This window comes from Hyperolius riggenbachi, chromosome 4 (genome assembly GCF_040937935.1).
Source record: "Hyperolius riggenbachi isolate aHypRig1 chromosome 4, aHypRig1.pri, whole genome shotgun sequence".
Lineage (NCBI taxonomy): Eukaryota > Metazoa > Chordata > Amphibia > Anura > Hyperoliidae > Hyperolius > Hyperolius riggenbachi.
In genome coordinates this window covers 398,105,649-398,124,956 of record NC_090649.1, presented here as the reverse complement: position 1 = coordinate 398,124,956, position 19,308 = coordinate 398,105,649, and the positions used below count along the sequence as shown (strand labels likewise).

At 41.7% G+C, this 19,308-nt stretch overlaps 1 protein-coding gene across 2 annotated transcripts in view; it reads right to left on the bottom strand.

The window, feature by feature from the left end:
• NPHP1 (nephrocystin 1) overlaps positions 1 to 19,308 on the bottom strand; it is a 111,551-nt gene that overhangs the window by 14,078 nt on the left and 78,165 nt on the right. For both annotated transcript variants that reach the window (XM_068232259.1, XM_068232260.1), the window contains 4 exons: positions 15,400 to 15,476; positions 12,496 to 12,595; positions 11,291 to 11,403; positions 5,566 to 5,639 (listed from right to left, as the gene is read on the bottom strand). In XM_068232259.1, the coding sequence (XP_068088360.1) occupies positions 5,566 to 5,639; positions 11,291 to 11,403; positions 12,496 to 12,595; positions 15,400 to 15,476 (364 nt within the window). The remainder of the gene's footprint in view (positions 1 to 5,565; positions 5,640 to 11,290; positions 11,404 to 12,495; positions 12,596 to 15,399; positions 15,477 to 19,308) is intronic.

Here is a 19,308-nt window from a genome sequence, read left to right as displayed (position 1 = left end):
GTAGGAATTTGCAGTTAGCTTCGGGGAGTGTATAATAATATTTTTTTCAGCAACATGTTTTGTTTTGTATCTGTTATTTTATGCTGTGTGAGCTGTGCTGATTTCCTGTTGTGGTGTTTTCCCTCTGTCATATGGGAGTGTATAACAATGTGTGCATTTTCAACTGATGTTGCTGCTGTTTACATAATGTAAAACGTGTGGTATTTCACTGAATGTTGATTTACTGTGTGTTTGTCTTTGTTCGAATGCAACCTCTGTAGAGTCTTGTGTTCTTCCTGATCATTGCCATTATATGTCAATTGGAGCATGTGTGTGGAGTACTGGGATGTGTTTGTCTTTATCTGAATACCTCTGGTCATAGTGCCAGTGTGTTGTTGCTGCTGCCTCAGTCCATCTGTTTACATAGTCCAATGCCTATGGCCATTATACTGAATATCAGGAAGAGTTTAGTGTTGGGAGAGTATGGTCTTAAGTCACTAAGTTACAGTAATGGAATGTGAGCGGACCAGGAGTAGTCTTTAGTTACAGTGATGGCAGTTGTGTCAGTGGAGTGATTGGGAGGATATGGAGCGCGTGGCGATTGAGTGGATGAGGAATGCGAGTGGGTAGTGTGAGTGTTTAGGGGATGCAATGCACTGACACTGGCTGTAGTAGTACCCTGCTGCTGGTTGAATCCATCTGGGAATTGGGCTACAATTTGACTGTAATTTATTTTCTCTAGTCACTGCCAAGCAATGTTTCTTTTTCTCAATTTGTATCTTAATGCCCCATATAATGGGGTAAGTAGGGTCAGAATTTGTAAACTAAAAGCAGGACAATTTGGACAGTCTACAACTAATATTGTTATCAATTGTACTTCACTAATGTTCAACAGCCACTGTCTGCACCACCTACTGTTCAGTGCATAAAAGTCAGATTTTCATACATTCAACTGTCAATTTGAGCTTGTTTCCTTGAAAAACAATTTTAAAGGACAACTGAAGTGAGAAGAATATGGAGGCTGTCATATTTATTTCCTTTTAAACCATACCAGTTGCCTGGCAGCCTTGCTGATCTATTTAGCTGCAGTAGTATCTGAATAACACCAGAAACAAGCATGCAGATCTTGTCAGATTTGAGAATCTCAGAAACACCTGATCTGCTGCATGCTTATTCAGGGTCTATGACTAAAAGCATTAAAGGAAGAAGATCAGCAGGACAGCCAGGCAACTGGTATTGTTTAAAAGGAAATAAATATGGCAGCCTCCATATCCCTCTCGCTTCAGTTGTCCTTTGAAGAGGAACTGTAACGAAAATAAGATAGTTACATAGTTACATAGTTATTTTGGTTGAAAAAAGACATACGTCCATCGAGTTCAACCAGTACAAAGTACAACTCCAGCCCGTCCCCCACATACCCCTGTTGATCCAGAGGAAGGCGAAAAAACCCCCACCAGGCATGGTCCAATTAGCCCCAAATGGGAAAAATTCCTTCCTGACTCCAGATGGCAATCAGATAAAATCCCTGGATCAACATCATTAGGCATAACCTAGTAATTGTAGCCATGGATGTCTTTCAACGCAAGGAAAGCATCTAAGCCCCCTTTAAATGCAGGTATAGAGTTTGCCATAACGACTTCCTGTGGCAATGCATTCCACATCTTAACCACTCTTACTGTAAAGAACCCTTTCCTAAATAAATGGCTAAAACGTTTTTCCTCCATGAGTAGCTCATGTCCTCTAGTCCTTTGAGAAGGCCTAGGGACAAAAAGCTCATCCGCCAAGCTATTATATTGCCCTATAATGTATTTATACATGTTAATTAGATCTCCTCTAAGGCGTCTTTTCTCTAGACTAAATAAACCCAGTTTATCTAACCTTTCTTGGTAAGCGAGACCTTCCATCCCACGTATCAATTTTGTAGCTCGTCTCTGCACCTGCTCTAAAACTGCAATATCTTTTTTGTAATGTGGTGCCCAGAACTGAATTCCATATTCCAGATGTGGCCTTACTAGAGAGTTAAACAAGGGCAATATTATGCTAGCATCTCGAGTTTTTATTTCCCTTTTAATGCATCCCAAAATTTTGTTCGCTTTAGCTGCAGCGGCTTGGCATTGAGTACGATTATTTAACTTGTTGTCGATGAGTACTCCTAAGTCCTTCTCCAAGTTTGATGTTCCCAACTGTATCCCATTTATTTTGTATGGTGCTAGACCATTGGTACGACCAAAATGCATGACTTTACATTTGTCAACATTGAATTTCATCTGCCATGTATGTGCCCATATAGCCATCCTATCCAGATCCTGTTGCAATATGACACTATCTTCCTGAGAGTTGATGATTCTGCACAATTTTGTATCATCTGCAAAAATAGCAACATTGCTCACTACTGCATCTACTAGGTCATTAATAAATAAATTGAAGAGCACTGGACCCAGTACAGACCCCTGTGGGACCCCACTGCTAACAGTCTCCCATTTTGAGTACGATCCATTGACCACAACTCTTTGTTTTCTGTCCATTAGCCAGTTCCCTATCCATGCACACAAACTCTTCCCCAGTCCTTGCATCCTCAACTTTTGCACCAGACTTCTGTGGGGAACAGTGTCGAAGGCCTTTGCAAAGTCCAAGTATATCACATCTACAGCATTCCCAATATCCATATTAGCATTCACTACCTCATAAAAGCTGAGCATGTTAGTCAAACAGGACCTGTCTTTAGTAAACCCATGTTGATGCTGAGAAATAAGATTATTTTCTACTATGAAGTCATGTATAGTATCTCTTAGTAACCCCTCAAATAGTTTGCATACAACTGATGTTAAGCTTACAGGTCTATAATTTCCTGGATCAGATTTTTTGCCCTTCTTAAATAATAGGAAAACGTGGGCTGTACGCCAATCCACTGGGACTCTGCTAGTTGCAAGAGAGTCACAAAAGATAAGATAAAGGGGCTTAGCTATAACTGAACTTAATTCTCTTAGGACCCGAGGATGCATGCCATCCGGGCCAGGTGCCTTGTCTATTTTTAATTTATTTAGTCTTGCCTTTACTTCTTCCTGCGTTAAGTATTTAATATTACAGTTAGAAGATTGAGACTCTTCTGCCTCTGTAATTTGCAACAGTGCTGTTTCCTTTGTGAAGACAGAAGCAAAGAAAGCATTTAATAACTCTGCCTTACCTTGGTCATCCACCATTGAGTTCCCACCCTCATCCTTTAGGATTCCTATACAGTCAACCTTTCTTTTTTTAGAGTTGATGTACTTGTAAAACTTTTTTGGGTTAGATTTGATATCCCTAGCGATTTGATTTTCAGCTTCGATCTTTGCCAGCCTAATTTCTTTTTTACAATTTTTATTGCACTCCTTATAATTGCTTAGTGCAGCCTCAGTCCCCTCCTGTTTTAGGACCTTATAGGCATTCTTTTTCCTCTTCATTTTATCCCTAACCTTTCTATTCATCCATAGAGGCCTTTTTTTATTCCTAGACATTTTGTTTCCATATGGGATATACATACTACAATATTGATTGAGAATACGTTTAAAAGCTTGCCATTTCCCTTCAGTGTCGTCCCCTTGTAGTACATTATCCCAGTTCACCAAACTTAGTGCCTGCCTAATTTGATTGAACTTTGCTTTTCTAAAATTCATAGTTTTAGTGGTCCCGCTGCCCCGTGGCCTATCAGTCACCAGATCAAACGTTATCATGTTGTGATAATGACTAAAACTGCTTATTGTTCACAATATTCACAAATATATTATTTAGTCAGTGTTTGTCTGTTGTAAAATATGTCCTCTCCCTGATTTATATTCCAAAATGTATCACTGGTGGTGACATATTTAGTTCTGCCAGGTGGTCTGTACAGAATGCTCGTTACTGAGAGTTCTATGCACAGAGGGCCATGCTGCTGAGTACATTTGAAATCGGCGCCGGTAGACTTGGGCGCAGGATACAGCGGTATACGGCTGATCCTGCTTCTGCACAAGTCCAGGCCGATTTAATTACTATTCCCCCTCCAGGCCGCCATGGATAGTGGGGGAATGAAATAATTCGGCTTCCAGCGATTGCTGGAGGCTGAATTATTATGTTTTTAAGCAACCTCGGCTCCGTCTGCTGACGGCTCCGACGTTACTCACTGAGCGCCGCTGTAGACTGAATCCCTTTATAGTCTATGGCGGTGCCGGCTGCGCTCAAATCTAGCAGCGCTGAAAAGCACTGCTCCGATGCTGCTTACTTGGCAGTTGGAAAAAGCCATTATTTCCCACAATGCAACAAGGATCACATACAGGAAACTGTCAGTACAATAGTCATGACATCGCACTGTGGGGGGGGGGGGGGGGGTTCACTGCAATATCAAACATACAGAGCCCCCTGATGATCTATTTGAGAAAAGGTAACAATTTCTCACGGGAAAGGAGGTATCAGCTACTGATTATAATGAAGTTAAATACGTGGTTAAAGTTTCTCTTTAAGTTAAAGTAAAATGACAGGAAGACAAAATGTAATGTTGAACTCATTAGCCATTACCAACAAATCTGAAACTTTCTCTACACTTTTTAGACATAAAGGTGGATGGAATTCTAGCAGCCCTTATGGGCTGAAATTTGTGTAGAACTGAGAAGCGGTGAATGGGTTAATGAACAGCAGCAACTGCTAGAGAAAACACCAGCTAAATGACAGCGTAAGTCACCTTAGCAATACATCATACAGCTCCACAAACAAGCCATACAAGAGCTCCTACATTTATCAATGTTCAAAACAATCCAGCCTTAGTATTGGTCCTTCCAGGGTGGATTGAATATATTAATACTTTCTGCAATTAAAACACCCACTCCTTCCGGTTGTAAAAACCTGCAAAAAAGTTGCATCATGGGCTGATGTATTAGTGTAAGTAACAGATTACGCCGCTCTTTATACAAATAAAGGAACTTTCCCTACATCCTACAGTAAGGTAGAGTCTTAGGACATATTCAGGACTTGTAGTAGGAGAAAAAAAGACAACGGGACACCGGGAGCCCGATCTGGTGTATTATCATCGATTCCAAAATAGATGTATAGAAAAGAAGATAATTATACGCACTAGGCTGAGTTGCATCAGAGGCAACCACTCAAATCAGTGTACAGGGAAGTATCGTCCCCACTTGACCTTGTGGGGGTATGGTGTCAGTCGCAGCTCCTTGGAAAATACACTCATGGGGGTGGGAGTCCCTGGTAGGGAAGGTTTAAACAATAACGGTAGGGTAGGAGGCGCTTGGTGAAGTCCAAAAATGTAGGTATATGCCAATGTACAAAATATAGATAGAGAGTAGTAACGACACTATAGTAATAGTAAATCAGCCCTACTTTAAGTAAGTAGTCCTTTAGTTAGAACTAAAAAACCTTTAATGGGCACCTCTCGTAGTAGATATTATACCACTGCTAGCATGTACTCCACCTGTCCTGCTAACACAAGTGCATTAACACAGGTACAAGCACTGCATGTACATTGCCTGTTTCCCTTATACTAGCATTCAGAAAGAACCAAGGTGTGTTTTTGATGCATGAAATATGTCACTGTACATCCTGTTCACCCTTTTCACATACCCTCAATGCATCCATGATGTCAGGCTGCTCCATTAGTCGTGGGAATGTGGCCAGCAGGGGATTGCAAATCAGATCTACAATAAAGAGTGAAAAGGAATGAAGTGCATTTACTACTGCAGTCATCACTGTATAACATGCCTCACAGCATGCCACAGCTCGCAATACAGAACATCATGCTCATACATATTATTATAATTATTTAGTATTTATATAGCGCCAACATCTTACACAGAGCTGTACAGAGTATATTGTCTTCTCACTTAACTGTCTCTCAGAGGGGCTCACAATCTAATCCCTACCATAGTCTTATGTCTATGTATGTATTGTGTAGTGTATGTATCATAGTCTAGGGCCAATTTAGGGGGGGGGGGGGGCAATTAACTTATCTGTATGTTTTTGGGATGTGGGAGGAAATCGGAGTACCCGGAGGAAACTGACACAGACACAAGGGGAATATATATATATATATATATATATATATATATATATATATATATATATATATATATATATCCCTGACATAACATTCAATAAAAACATACTATTTATATGCCATACGGTTATCATATTTGCATTTGTGCATAAGTATTATTATTTATTCAGAAATTACAAGTTCCCAAAAGTACAGTTTTTTGGTTTGTGAGCTGACTTTGCATTTTATTACTAACTGGTTTTATTCATTATGTATTGAAGGCAGAAATGCTTTGAGTTTCTGTGTCCAGGAGCTTCTGCAGTCAGAGAATGTGTCACATTCCTCACTTGATACAATTAATAATTAATTAACACAAGATAACATTATCTACAGTTTGGATGCATCCAGATTTCTCTGCACTGAAATTTAAAGTCCTGTGTGTAACCCTTTGAATGCTGTTCTAGTAAAAAAAAATGCTGGTTGTATATAATATGCTGTAAATAAATTTTTTTAGAGCAAAGAAGAAATGCTGGGTTTCATTCCACTTTAATTATAACATTAAGAGGGTCTTCGCAGGGATGCTAGCTAATTTATGGTGAAAAGAAAAGACCAATTGTTTGCTAACTGTCAGGCATAAAATCAAAAATTCATTCTTTATTTTTATCTGGTAAACAAGTAATAAGGATGCTAACCAGGCAATCCAAAAGTTAAAAAAATCACTTTTACTTTTCTTCTCCATAGAACATCATTCCCCAGTTTCCCTGGCTCTTATTTGGTACATCTGCCGCACAAAGGAAGTGGCAGGGCATGCTGGGTTTTCTTTTTTTCTTCTTTACTTTCCCCCTCCGACATAACTAATGCAGCCTGATTGTCTGAAGCCTCTTTCCCTCCCGTTTACTCCTCACACACCTCTATTCATCTCTGATTGGCCAATATTTCTCATGCTGAGACAATGCACTTTGTACTGCAGAGCTGGGTGGGAGTGTCTGAAGACTGGGAGGAGGGCGGGCAATGATATACAGACAGAGTAAGGGAGGAAATGATGTCAGGATTGGCTTCAAGATAAACACAGTCAAAATGGAGAATCCTAAGAAGGATTTTCTCTTTTTTTACTATAGAAAAATCACTAAAATCAAAATGTGGACAGTGCAGTATGTATGTTATGTAAGTAGAGCAAGTATGTATCTACTTATATATGTGTTTTTTCTTTCTGAGACAGTATAGGTTGACAGCACCTCTTTAACATCACATACCACATACTCAGTAAGAAGAGGAGACATCATAACTTGGCTAACTCTACTGCTTCTACAAGGAAACATGAAGTGATAGGGATATGGAGGCTGACATATTTATCTAGTACAATGCAGATTGCCTGGCTGTCCTACTGTTCCTCTGCCTCTAGTACTTTTAGCCATAGACCCTGAACAAGCATGCAGATGATGTGCTCTGACCCAAATCTGACCCAATTAGCAGCATGCTTGTTTCAGGTGTGTGATTCAGAAACTACTGCAGCCAAAGAGATCAACAGGACTGCCAGGCAACTGGTATTGTTTAAAATGAAATAAATATGGCAGCCTCCATATACTTTTTGCTTCAGGTGTCCCTAAAGGTGTCCACACCACTGACATTTGCAATTAATGTGATCAGTTGGTAAATTCACGGCAATAATTAGGCAATGCACAAAAAAATTCTGCAATTAAAAAATATGTGCCCTTTATTTCACAGAAAAAGTGAACAACCCTTTCACTGTGAATAGATAGAGGTGCTACAATTGACCTATTAATACAAATCAATACAGGTGCTAAATACAGTTGCTAATGATAAAGGTGCGAATGATAAAATACCATAATTCCTACGGTATGTATACAAGTGAAATATATATACAACAATCTCCTTTTCCCCCTTTTCTTTCCACTCCCTCACCACACAAGGCAAACCACAAACAAACAAAAAAAGTAAAAATAGATGTAAGTTTAGTGCTTCAGAACCACAACTATAGAGTTTCCACAGAGTTCACGAAATGTCTATGTACTGTTCTATCAATTCTATCACCTGGCTGCTCTTTTTTTCTGTATACTTTCACCCAAACCACTGGCGAGTGACCCAACACACATGACTGAAGTTTGGTAAACTCAGTCACCTTTGTCAGCTGGTTTTTATTAGAAACATGGGGTTAGCCCCTGCACTCTCACTGTTGACATTCATCATATGATGTACATAAATACATGGCAAAAAAATCCTCTCCTCTGGCAGTAAGGATGCATACACACATCCAAGTTTGACTGGCCAATTGCTGGGCAATTTTACCACCTCCATGACGATAGCCTACTGAGTTTGAATACTATGAGCAGATTGTGTAGGTAAGCTTTCATACTACATGGGAGTGGTAAAACTGGCTAATCATTGACCAATTAAAATTGGATTTGTGTACCTGGCTTAATAATAGAGTAGACATTATCTCAGCTGGCACCAAGGTTTGCGAAAATATTTCACACCCCAGCAATGTGTATTTACAAATAAAGGTATTTGATGAAGTCATTTTGTTAGCTTTTGGAATGTTGTAATGTGCAGGTACAGCTACAAGGTGTCATTTACAAAAAAAGCTTATAAACCAGGGGTGTCCACTGCGTCAATCGCAGGACTGCTGGGTAGATCGCAGTCAGACACTAAATTAGTGAAGCCACGGAGACTGACACTGAGCTCTCGTGCTGTGACTGGCTGGCGCTGCACTGTCAGCATGCGGCGCCAGCCAATCACAGCGTAAGAGCTTAGTGCCAGTCTCCTTGGCCCCTTCCAGCAGGTCACATGCAGCGAATGAGGGCTGCGATTGTGTCAACAACACGGAAAATAACCCAGCGAGGGAGGGAAGTCTATTTCGGAGACGCTGCAGGGGAATGGAGATACTTTCATCGTGGAAGAAAAATGGCTGTACTGCATCTGCGGGAGAAATCATGTGGGAAAAAATCCACAATATTACAGGCACTACCTCACTTACTTTCAGCCAACATCGGTTAATAATGCACATTAACTGCTTCGTGCGGGAAGGGGGGGGGGGGGGTAGGGGGGTTGCTTTGGTAGATCACCCTGACTCGGATGTTTCCGAAGTAGCTCGTGAGTGGGAAAAGTATGGGCACCCCTGTTATAAACTGTCTGTTACAATCCAGAGCGAACCTCAGCAGCAGCTAGCAGACTTCTCATATTCCACGCTTGAAATACACGCTTAGCTATCGAAGCAAACATAACGGGAAATACATGTTAGCAAACAAAGCTATATATAGCTGCATGTATAGAAATAAACCTTGAAAAAATAGTGGCGTTGGCCAATGTTTAACAACAAAGCTTGTGCACTCAGCTAAATCGATGAAAACATTTACTATCTAAAGAGCAAACTGAGAGAAGATTGCTGCTGTGGTAACAAGGCTATAAGTAAACATAGATAGAAATGACTGAATGTGTCATTCTACATAAGTGCAAGTATGTAGTTGATGACTAGGAAGGACAGAGGCTTATGTACAAACCACTATTCCTTCAGAACTAGAACCCTCCTTGAGATGCAACTTATTCACAGTTCTAAAGCCATTTGACCATCAGCCAATTCTCTAAAAGGCAACACATTTTTGCACAAATGAGAATATGCGCAAAAATGTATGGGCATGCATGCGAAAACTCATTTTCACCAAATGCAATGAAGCCTCTGCGCCCCGAATGCGGCATACAGACTGCTAGGGCACTTTTATTTGGCCTGAGGAAGTGGGCATAGTCCCACAAAACGCGTTGCCTGTACTTGATATTCAATTAAACTTCCTTACCTAAAGTGAGTTTGTCGTGTGTGAGGTAAGCCACCTCAACCCTTTTTCATTTTATTGATTTTAAAGTGTATTATTCCAGATGATACTCACAAGTGTAAATGCACCAAGAGGAGCATCATTGGGAACAAGAATCGAGATAAGTGTGTGTAGGTGAACCCATTTCAGTTCAAATAAGGATTTTCATGAAACAAAGGCAATAAAACTTCAATTTTATAAGTCTATTTCCATTTATTTTGAGGTATTGCCTTAGTTAACATAGTTATATAAATGGTCAGGAAAGGTGATGTCCTTTGACAAAATGGAGGTCATTTTTGGATCCAGCGCACAAAAAAAAACACAAAGATTACATGGAATAACAAAACCAGCTATTGAAAAAAATGTTTTGCAGACCTGTGTAATGCTAAACAGCAAATCATGATATCATGATCACATGAGATATGGACAGATGTACAGAGATGGAATCTGGTGATAAACGTCACAGTGGAAAATGTAGTTCTATGAATATGCACAATGTTCAAAAGTCGATTATTGAGTGAAAGTTTGCTATGCGGGGGGATTTTCTAACCAACTAGCGTGTACGACCTTTTTCCCCGAAACTGTGGCAATCTCGAGCACACGTGTGTGTAAAATTCAACAATTTCTTCAAAAGTTCCAACCAACTGAAAAAATTGTAACGTGTGTGGCCACCTTTACACTAGATGTTCTCCTAGGTCTGTTGATAATGGCCTGTATTGTGGGTTAGCCGGGACGTGGTGACTGGTGTCTTCCACAACAGACTAGGCTGAGGAGTTGGTCTCCTGGGTGCTATGATCTATCCTGCTAGATTCACAGGGCTAAGATGACATCATCTACATAATCTTTTCCTCTGATAAGCTGGAAAGGGATGATCCAGCCAATCAAACCAAGCTTACAATTAATAAATGTTGAAAACCTTTATTTTACTTCCCACTAATATTGTTGTCCTTTAACTTTGGCGACCACTCCAGCTCAGGACTCATGTTCAGCCCACTAAATCGCAGCATTCATTTGCTTCCATTAGGTTATGTTCCCAGTGGTGCACTGCGGAGCAACGTTCGCATTCAGACCACCACCTAGCAGTCAAACGACGTGCGGCATCCCAACACACTGCATGCAAAACATGTCAATTAACCATGACAGTTAGGCATACTTTCCACTGACTGTTTGCGTCACTGTGTGCAAAGCAACGGATGGGTAATGTGCAGCGTGACTGTTCCGTTTTACTGGGAACGCAACGTCCCACTATGAACCTAGCCCAAGTCACAAGATCCAGTCAGTGCACCCCAATAAATCTACTCAAAACAAGCAGATCTAAGAACATTCCTGATCCTTGACAGCCTTTACTCGGATGAGCCTTTCTAAATATTTGGCAATGCTATTTTGTAAAACTAATGCTCTCAGATGAACTCCATTTTCACTGCTTTGAACACACAGCATGAACACCATACAGCATGAACACCATACACAGACAACAGCCAGTACATACCTATATTCTGCATGCTAACTCTTTCTTTCAGCAGAACATCGCCAAGGATTTGCCGATACAAGACCAATATTGGAATGTGGCTCATATTGCCAACCAATGTCTCTGGAAGAAGACTACAAAGAGAAAATGATATGAATCAATTAATGAAAAGGAAGAGGAAGTGAAAGTGTGCCAAGAAATTCCAGTATACATGCACATTTAAATAGACACTGTAGTGACATATAGTAGAATGCAGTAAATTATTCAGGATAGCCACTTTTACAGTTATTTTCATGGTTTCAGCATCAGAAACAATTCCTATAGCTACATATTACTGTATATTGGAATGCAACCCTGCTCTTCCAGTGATGCTGAGCCTAGGCTGATTAGCTAGGAAGAATTCTCCTCCTAAAGCATTCTGGGGGACCAGGCATTATTTTCACTGGCTTTGAAACTCTCAGTAAACAAAAATTCCGCAGAGCTACACCTAACAACGCTACAGGTGCCGCCACCTGTGAATGATACATTTCAGAATGTAAATCAGGGAGAGGGGAGATTTTACAATTTGCACACAATGACTAAATGATTTATAAATTAATATTGTACAAAAAAAAATAAAGTATTTTATTAATTTAGTTATTTTCATTATAGTTCTTCTTTAGCCACTTTAGTACCAGCACCCTCTGCCCCCTTAAGGACCAGAGGGTGCTGGTACAGTAAACCGCCGCTTCCCGACGAATCTCCGCTAAAATCCGCCGCTCCCGCCGCAGGCTGCTCTCTCTGCCGTCTCTATGACGGCAGAGTGCTGTGAGCCGGTCAGGAGCCGCTTTCATTGGCTCCTGACCCTGTCACTCAATGTAAGCCAATGGGAACAGCTTACAGGTATGACAGGGCCAGGAGCCAATGAAAACGGCTCCTGCCCGGCTCACAGTGCTCTGCTGTCATAGAGACGGCAGGGCAAGCAAATTTTGGCGGGAAGAAAGCGTTGAATGGGACGTAGAGTTTACGTCCAGTCAGAACCGCAGCGCCACCTGCCCGCCGTAGAATCATACTGCGTCGGTCTGCAGGTAGTTAAGATGTTATACAATGTTACACACTGCAATTGTGTTGTGTACTGTGTGTTTACTACCTTGTTTCATTGTAGAGCCCTTCAGCAATAATAAATAATATATTTAGAGTCCTAGAAAATATATTGTGTATTTTGATCATTTTTAAAGGGCACACACCTTAACAATTCCCTTCTTCTTCTGTTTACTGATCGGAGTTTTACAAGAATTCGTGGTAGCTTTCTGTGGGTCATCATTTGATGAAATACACCACTGTTTGCTGAAAAGATACCATTTCATTATTTTTTCACATAAAGCACTGAAAAAAATACAGTGTGCAGTCCACATCTTCATACACTACAACTGGACAGAACAAATAATGAATATGAATTTAAACGAAAACATTGTAAAACTTAATACAATGGCCACTACAGGTGAGGCTGCATTCCATGCAGTTTTAGCACCCTTTCTCTGCAGGAAGCTGTGCCACATCTTTCTGGTGTCTGCCTGCAGAGATGTTAGGGGTCCAACAGAGCATCCCGACTGGTCCACACAGTCATGTGACAAAGCTGTACACAAATAGCATCATAACTGTGCTTGCATCTCTTTCTTGCTCTGATTTCTCTGAAATAAGTGTGAGCTACTGAGGTTGTGTGAATGATGAAAAGAGATCTAAGAGTTGTAATATTTATATAATATATATTTATTTTATTTCTTATACAGCAACACTGATTAATTAATCAGTGCTGTCAGGATGGCAAGACAGGCCAAAAGGGCGCAGTTTGGGTGCTGCCATAGACTGTAATGTGAGTCTAAATTACAAATAAAGACAATTTGGCTGCCCGCTATAGCTGGCACCCGAATTGCATCTTACTCCTGAGTTCAGGGCAGCCTGGAGGGGGAATAGTAATCTAGTAATCTACGCCGCCGGGATATTTGCAATAGCAGGGTGAGCTGTTTTTCGGTTTCACCCTGCCCCCAAGTTTCCCAGCATCCCCATTCGCATGTATGCCAGAAGGGTGTCTCCTGCACATATACCTTGCTAAAAAGTTGTTTTTTGTAAAAGAATCTTTAAGAAAAAAAAGTTTTTTGTGAGTTCTTTGTAAAAAGGGCAATCATATTTTTCAATGAAAAATTGATTATGAGATTTCCTCATTCTGACTAGTTCTGATTATATTTCATCTATAAAACACTGCACATTCTTGTGAAGGATAAAAATCATTTGGATTCATTTTACTATGAAAGTCCATTCATACTAATGAAGTGTTGTGGTTGTAAGCTTCAAGATTTATATAAGTGTTTATGGACTTTAGAGGCTACTTTCACAGTGGGACGTTAAAGTCCCACGTTAGAGCAGCCTGTACCGCAGAGTAACGCACAGCAATGAAAAATCAATGGACTGTTCACAGTGCCCACATAGCGTTACATTGTAACGCTGCACGTTATTGGAAAGTGCAGCATGCTGTACGTTATTTAGACTGTGTGCACATGCTCAGTAATGGCCTTTTTTTTAATATATTTTGCTGCCGGAGAGGAGGCGGGGAGAGTCCGCTAATGTAGCCAGCCACATGGCTACTTACCCTAATATTCACTGCACTTGCAGTGTTGTCTTCGTGGAGCGGCCGCTGATTGGCTGGCGGGACCACGTGATGCGGAGTGGAACACTCCGCATCACGTGGTCCCGCCAGCCAATCAGTGCCACGGAGACCACGTGATCGGAACGAACGCGTGGTCTCCGCAGTCTGTACTGCGCAGTGCGCACAAAGAGCTGCATAACGCTGCTCACTCTGGCGTCCTCCTCCAACACCACCATGCGTTGCTTTAGGGGCACGTTATGCAACCTATAACATCCCCTAAAACGCAACGTCCTGGTGGGAAAGAGGCCTTAGGCTACTTTCACAGTGGGACGTTGCGTTTTGATGAGACGTTAAAGTCGCAACGCAAACTAACAACGTCACAAAAATGTCACAACGCAACTATATGCCCTGTTATCGTCGCATACAGTAGGCATACAGGCAATGAAAAGTATGCTTCCAGGCAGGGCCGGATTTGTACTCTTTACCGCCCTAGGCCACTGTCACCAGCCGCCCCCCCTTCAATATAGGTAGCGAGATGACCCCTTCCCTCTAGTATAGGTAGCCAGATGACTCTTCCCCCCTTTACCTCCAGTATAGGTAGTCAGATGACCCCTCCCACTTCCCTCTAGTATACATAGCCAGATGACTCCTCCCCCCTTTCCCTCCAGTATAGGTAGCCAGATGACTCCTTTAAACTCTCCCTTCCCCTTTCAGCATAGGTAGCCAGCTCATCTTTACACAGCAGCAGCCATCAGTGTCACTCATTTCTCCACTTGTCTCCAGTGCAGAAGCTTCCTCTTCCTTTCCGTCTCCAATGCTGCCCAATTCCATAGCCGCCGAATACAATGCAAACGTGCTCAGAGAGCAAGGTGGCTGCTGCACAGGCGGCTAGCAGCAGGATAACGCTGTCAGGCACTCACCTGATCTCCCTGCATTGCAGCATTTGCAAGCTTGCAAATGCTGCACCAGTTTAGCCTGCTGCTTTGGTGCCCTTCCTCCTGTGGTGCCCTAGGCCATGGCCTAGGTGGCCTTGGCCTAAATAATAATAATAATAATCCGAACATTTATATAGCGCTTTTCTCCTGTTGGACTCAAAGCGCTCAAGAGCTGCAGCCACTGGGACACGCTCAGGAGGCCACCCTGCAGTGTTAGGGAGTCTTGCCTTGAACTCCTTACTGAATAGGTATTGACCCTAGCCAGGATTCGAACCCTGGTCTCCCATGTCAAAGGCAGTGCCCTTAACCAGTACTCTATTCAGCCACTGCTTCCGGCCCTGCTTCCAGGTCATTACTGAGCATGTGCAAACAGTCCACCGCAGGTAATAACGTGTATAACGCACAGCATGCAGCACTTTCTAATAATGCTACGTTACACACAAACGCAACGTGTGCACTGTGAATGTCGCACAGGCTTTGTATTGCTGTGCATTAGTCCACGTTAAAACTTTTTCTAACGTGCGACTTTAACGTCGCACTGTGAAAGAGGCCTTAGTTTAATCAGCACTTACCCCGCCTCAAAATAGATGGGTCCACTTCAACTCCTTGTTCGTAGGGAGTGCCTCCATTGAGTGTCAGTTCATATGTCCTATAATGTAACCACACATCAACTAGAAAATACAGAAGCCCACCTAAATTATATCATATGTATACATAAAATAAAATTGATATATGTAGAGCTGTAAAAAAAATAATAATTCTAAGGGTGTTTCAAAGAAAAATGAGTGATGCATACATGAATGCATCCTCCAAGTTTTGATGGTACTGCAATACTTTTACAAATACATCTTTTTACCGTATTCTGTACAAATATCAGTAAAAGCTGCATTTTCTGAGCCTGCAGACTGTGTCATGGAATAAGGTTCAACAACATTTAGCTGGTGTTCCTGTACCTCTAGCAGCATTAAACGCAAGAAGGTACTCTTGCCTTGCAGTGCAAGGGTTCCAGTCTCCATTCTGGGACAGAACACTATTTGCATGGAGGTTGTGTGAGTAGGTTTCCTCACAGATTGCAAAAACATACAGGAAGGTTAACTGGCCCCCCTTACAAAATTGGCTTTGATGGGGACATATGACTAGGACTATGGTAGGGATAAGATTGTGAGCTCCTATTAGTTACAGCTACTGACATGACTATATACTGTGTAAGGTGCTGCAGAAGATGTCAGTACTATATAAAAACACAATTATAATAATATTCTAAAAGGAAACATCACACATTCTTTTGTTTCTGAGGTTTCTTCAGCCCCATTTTTTGTCCTCATAAACGTCGGTTGAAAAATTAGCCTCCATGATAATCTATCAGAATCATGCAGTGTAGCTAGAGCTGTGTTTCTCAAACCTTTCCTTGTGACTTCCCAGCACTGCATGTTTTGTAGGCAGCCTCACCTATGCACAAGGGGGATAATTAGAGTCTCAGCTCCCATTGGGGAGTCACGAGGACAGGCTTGACAAACACTGCGTTAGAGAATGAGGAGAATTAAAACTTAATGTATATTTGAAGAAGAAATGTTGTGTTAAAGTACAAATTGTAAATGTTCTTCTTGGCCAAGCCAAAGACACTGGCATTACCCTGTAACAGACTTTAAATTTCGGCTTGCCTGTTCATGTGACTTATATTTCATACCTAGTATGCACTTTCCTGCATTTTGTATTTCTTAGTATGTGAACTAGTGAAGAAACCTGTCCATTGAAATCCCACTGCATTTTATACAGTCAGAGGTAATTATCTCTTTGGAAATGGATGAACGTTTCCATCTAGACTTTAGAGGAAGCCTTGACAGGAGTCTCAGCACTACATCATTTTTCAGAAAAAAAATGTTTTCAAATAACACAATACACAGGTCATATTAAAGGACATCAGAGGTAAAAAAATAAACTGATGAGACTGACAATTTTATCTATCCTTCTCCTAAAAATGACTTTTTTAGATATCCCACAGTTTTATTTTACATTTAAACCTAGTTTTCAAGTTTTACTGTTTCATTGTCTCTCCTCAATGACACCTTCATTGAAGTATTCTAGAGCGCAGATCTATGAATTATTGACACACTTGATCTCTTTCCTGCTCCAGGAAGCCTTTTACTGACAGGAAAGTGTTTTATGGCTGTAATTACTTATCAGTGAGGGTTATGCTATAGTCTGACCCAGTCCTGACCCGGATAGAAACTGTTACTTGCATACCTAATGTTTAACTCTTTCAGGCAGAGAACACAGCCTAGTTATTTGTGTGCTTGGCACTATACATAAACATGTCTATCTCATCATGTCACATGTCACCTTGGTTGTCCTTTAAAGACTACCTCAATTTTTTTTTTAATGGCTGTCCATATATGTAGTCTATGCACTGTGTGCAGTTAGATGTACATATAAAGTTTACATCTGATACATCTTAGTGGATAGAACAGACTCTCACTTATATCCATAGTGGCACTTCCATCTTTTGCCTCATACTGATGCCTTGCAAGTACACTCTCAGCATTGCGTCCTCCCCTCCAGCCTTTAAAGTGGACCTGAACTCTTGCGCAGGACAGAGAGAAAACATAGAGAAATGCACCCTGTATGTATTTAGAGAGGTTAGCCTGTTTAATTCCCTCTCATGTGTGATTAATCACAAGTTGCAATTTGATCTCTCCCCTGTCACCTGACTGCCATGGCAGAGATGGCAGATAAGCTCATTTGAAAGCACGAGATGTTAACAATATGGCTGCTTCCATGAATTAGGAAGTAGAAACAGTGCAATTTTTTTTAGGATTTGTATTAGCTGTAACAAAGAAATGTTTTTCGTTTAAAGGCTATTATGCTGTTGCATATCTTTTAGAGCAGAGATGACGTTCTGAGTTCAGGTCTGCTTTAAGTCCTCCCTTCCAGCCTGGTGCTTTCCCTGCCCCCCTTCCCCTGCCTGTCTGGAGCAAATGACATTTTTTTTCACAGTGGGTAGGAGAGGGGGAGACAGGAGAACTGCTGTACTCTGTCTTATCATGTCTGTTTGCTATATTGCTTATCCCTGATGTCTGGTGGGCGGAGCCAAGACAGCTGATCAGAGAGGTGACGCACCGCGCTGCCACGGACATCCACCTACGGAGGTGCCGCTTTGATGCCTCGGCGTCTATGCGCCAATGCCCCACTGCTGTCCCCAGCTGTGGGGAGGTCTCACCAGGATAGCAGCCAGCTCCCAGGCCCAGACTAGTACCGCCTGTACTCCATGACTGGTAACGCCTGTACTCCATTCGTGAGCGGCAGACAGTCCTGAGTAGTTTGGCTTGCAGACCGGCATCTAGAGGAGGGAGAGGACCTTGTGAGGATCATGTGGTGAGAGCACCCAGTGCACTGGCTTTTTTGCTATTTTTGCGCTTTAGCTCACGAATACTAACTTCTAGTTGGCTTTGCTGGGATATTGCCTTTGTTTGCGCAACAACATCTGAGGAACTGTGTTTTTGGCTTGCTGCAAAGCATAAACTGTTTTTTAAAGGGGCCCCCACCGATCTATTTTTGTGGCACATGTATGTTAGCGCGGACGAATGTGGATGTATTTACTGCTGACGCATCATTATTTATCCTCGTTTGTCACCCTGACTATATGAGACAGCTGTCTTATGGCTACATTATCCGCTTCCTTGTTTTTAATGAGTGAATTTATGTTGTGATGTCCCATTTACATTTGTATGCTGGATTAATGGTGTCTGTAGTTTTATATCAATAAAGCTCCTTTGTATATCAAGGTGGCCTATGACCCATTTACACTAAGAAAAAACGTTGTTTTTGGACAAGTATATTTGGTTTGGCTCCACTCACTATCGTTTTTTGTTGGGTATGATAATTAAGGATTCAGACATCTGACATTATGTTATCCCAGATGTCTGCCTGCCTGTAGATTACATATCTTTTCACAGTGGGTATAGGCTGGGAGCAGGACATGGGGGTGGAGTGATGACATAAATATCCCAGCATCCTTTGCACCAATGGCTAGGAAAGAAAAAAAAATAGCCAGGGCCCGATTTCAGACACAAGACAGGGATTTTAAGACAAGGGGCCATATTCTATTCAAGGTGATAAGTAGCTTGCAGATGCGAGCTACTTATTACCTTGCCATCGCGCGAGGATTACCGGCAAATCCTATTGCCCATATCCTTCGCGCGATGGCTGATCGTTAGGGAGCATTACTCAGGCGAAAGCCTGAGCGAAGCTCCCTATTACCGGGCGATGGGGAGTGAGGTTTACGCTGTGGTGCTGTCCTCCAGCACCACAGCCTCACTCCCCACACATGCGCACTCACCCGCCAAACATCGCCGCCATCTTCCGCTGCAGCATCTGGGGGTCTCCTTTAATAAGGAGAAGGTTAGCATAATACTGTCCGGATACTAGAGCTCTGAGGTAGGTATTAGACCAACAGAATACAATCTTTGTTTCAGAAAACGTAC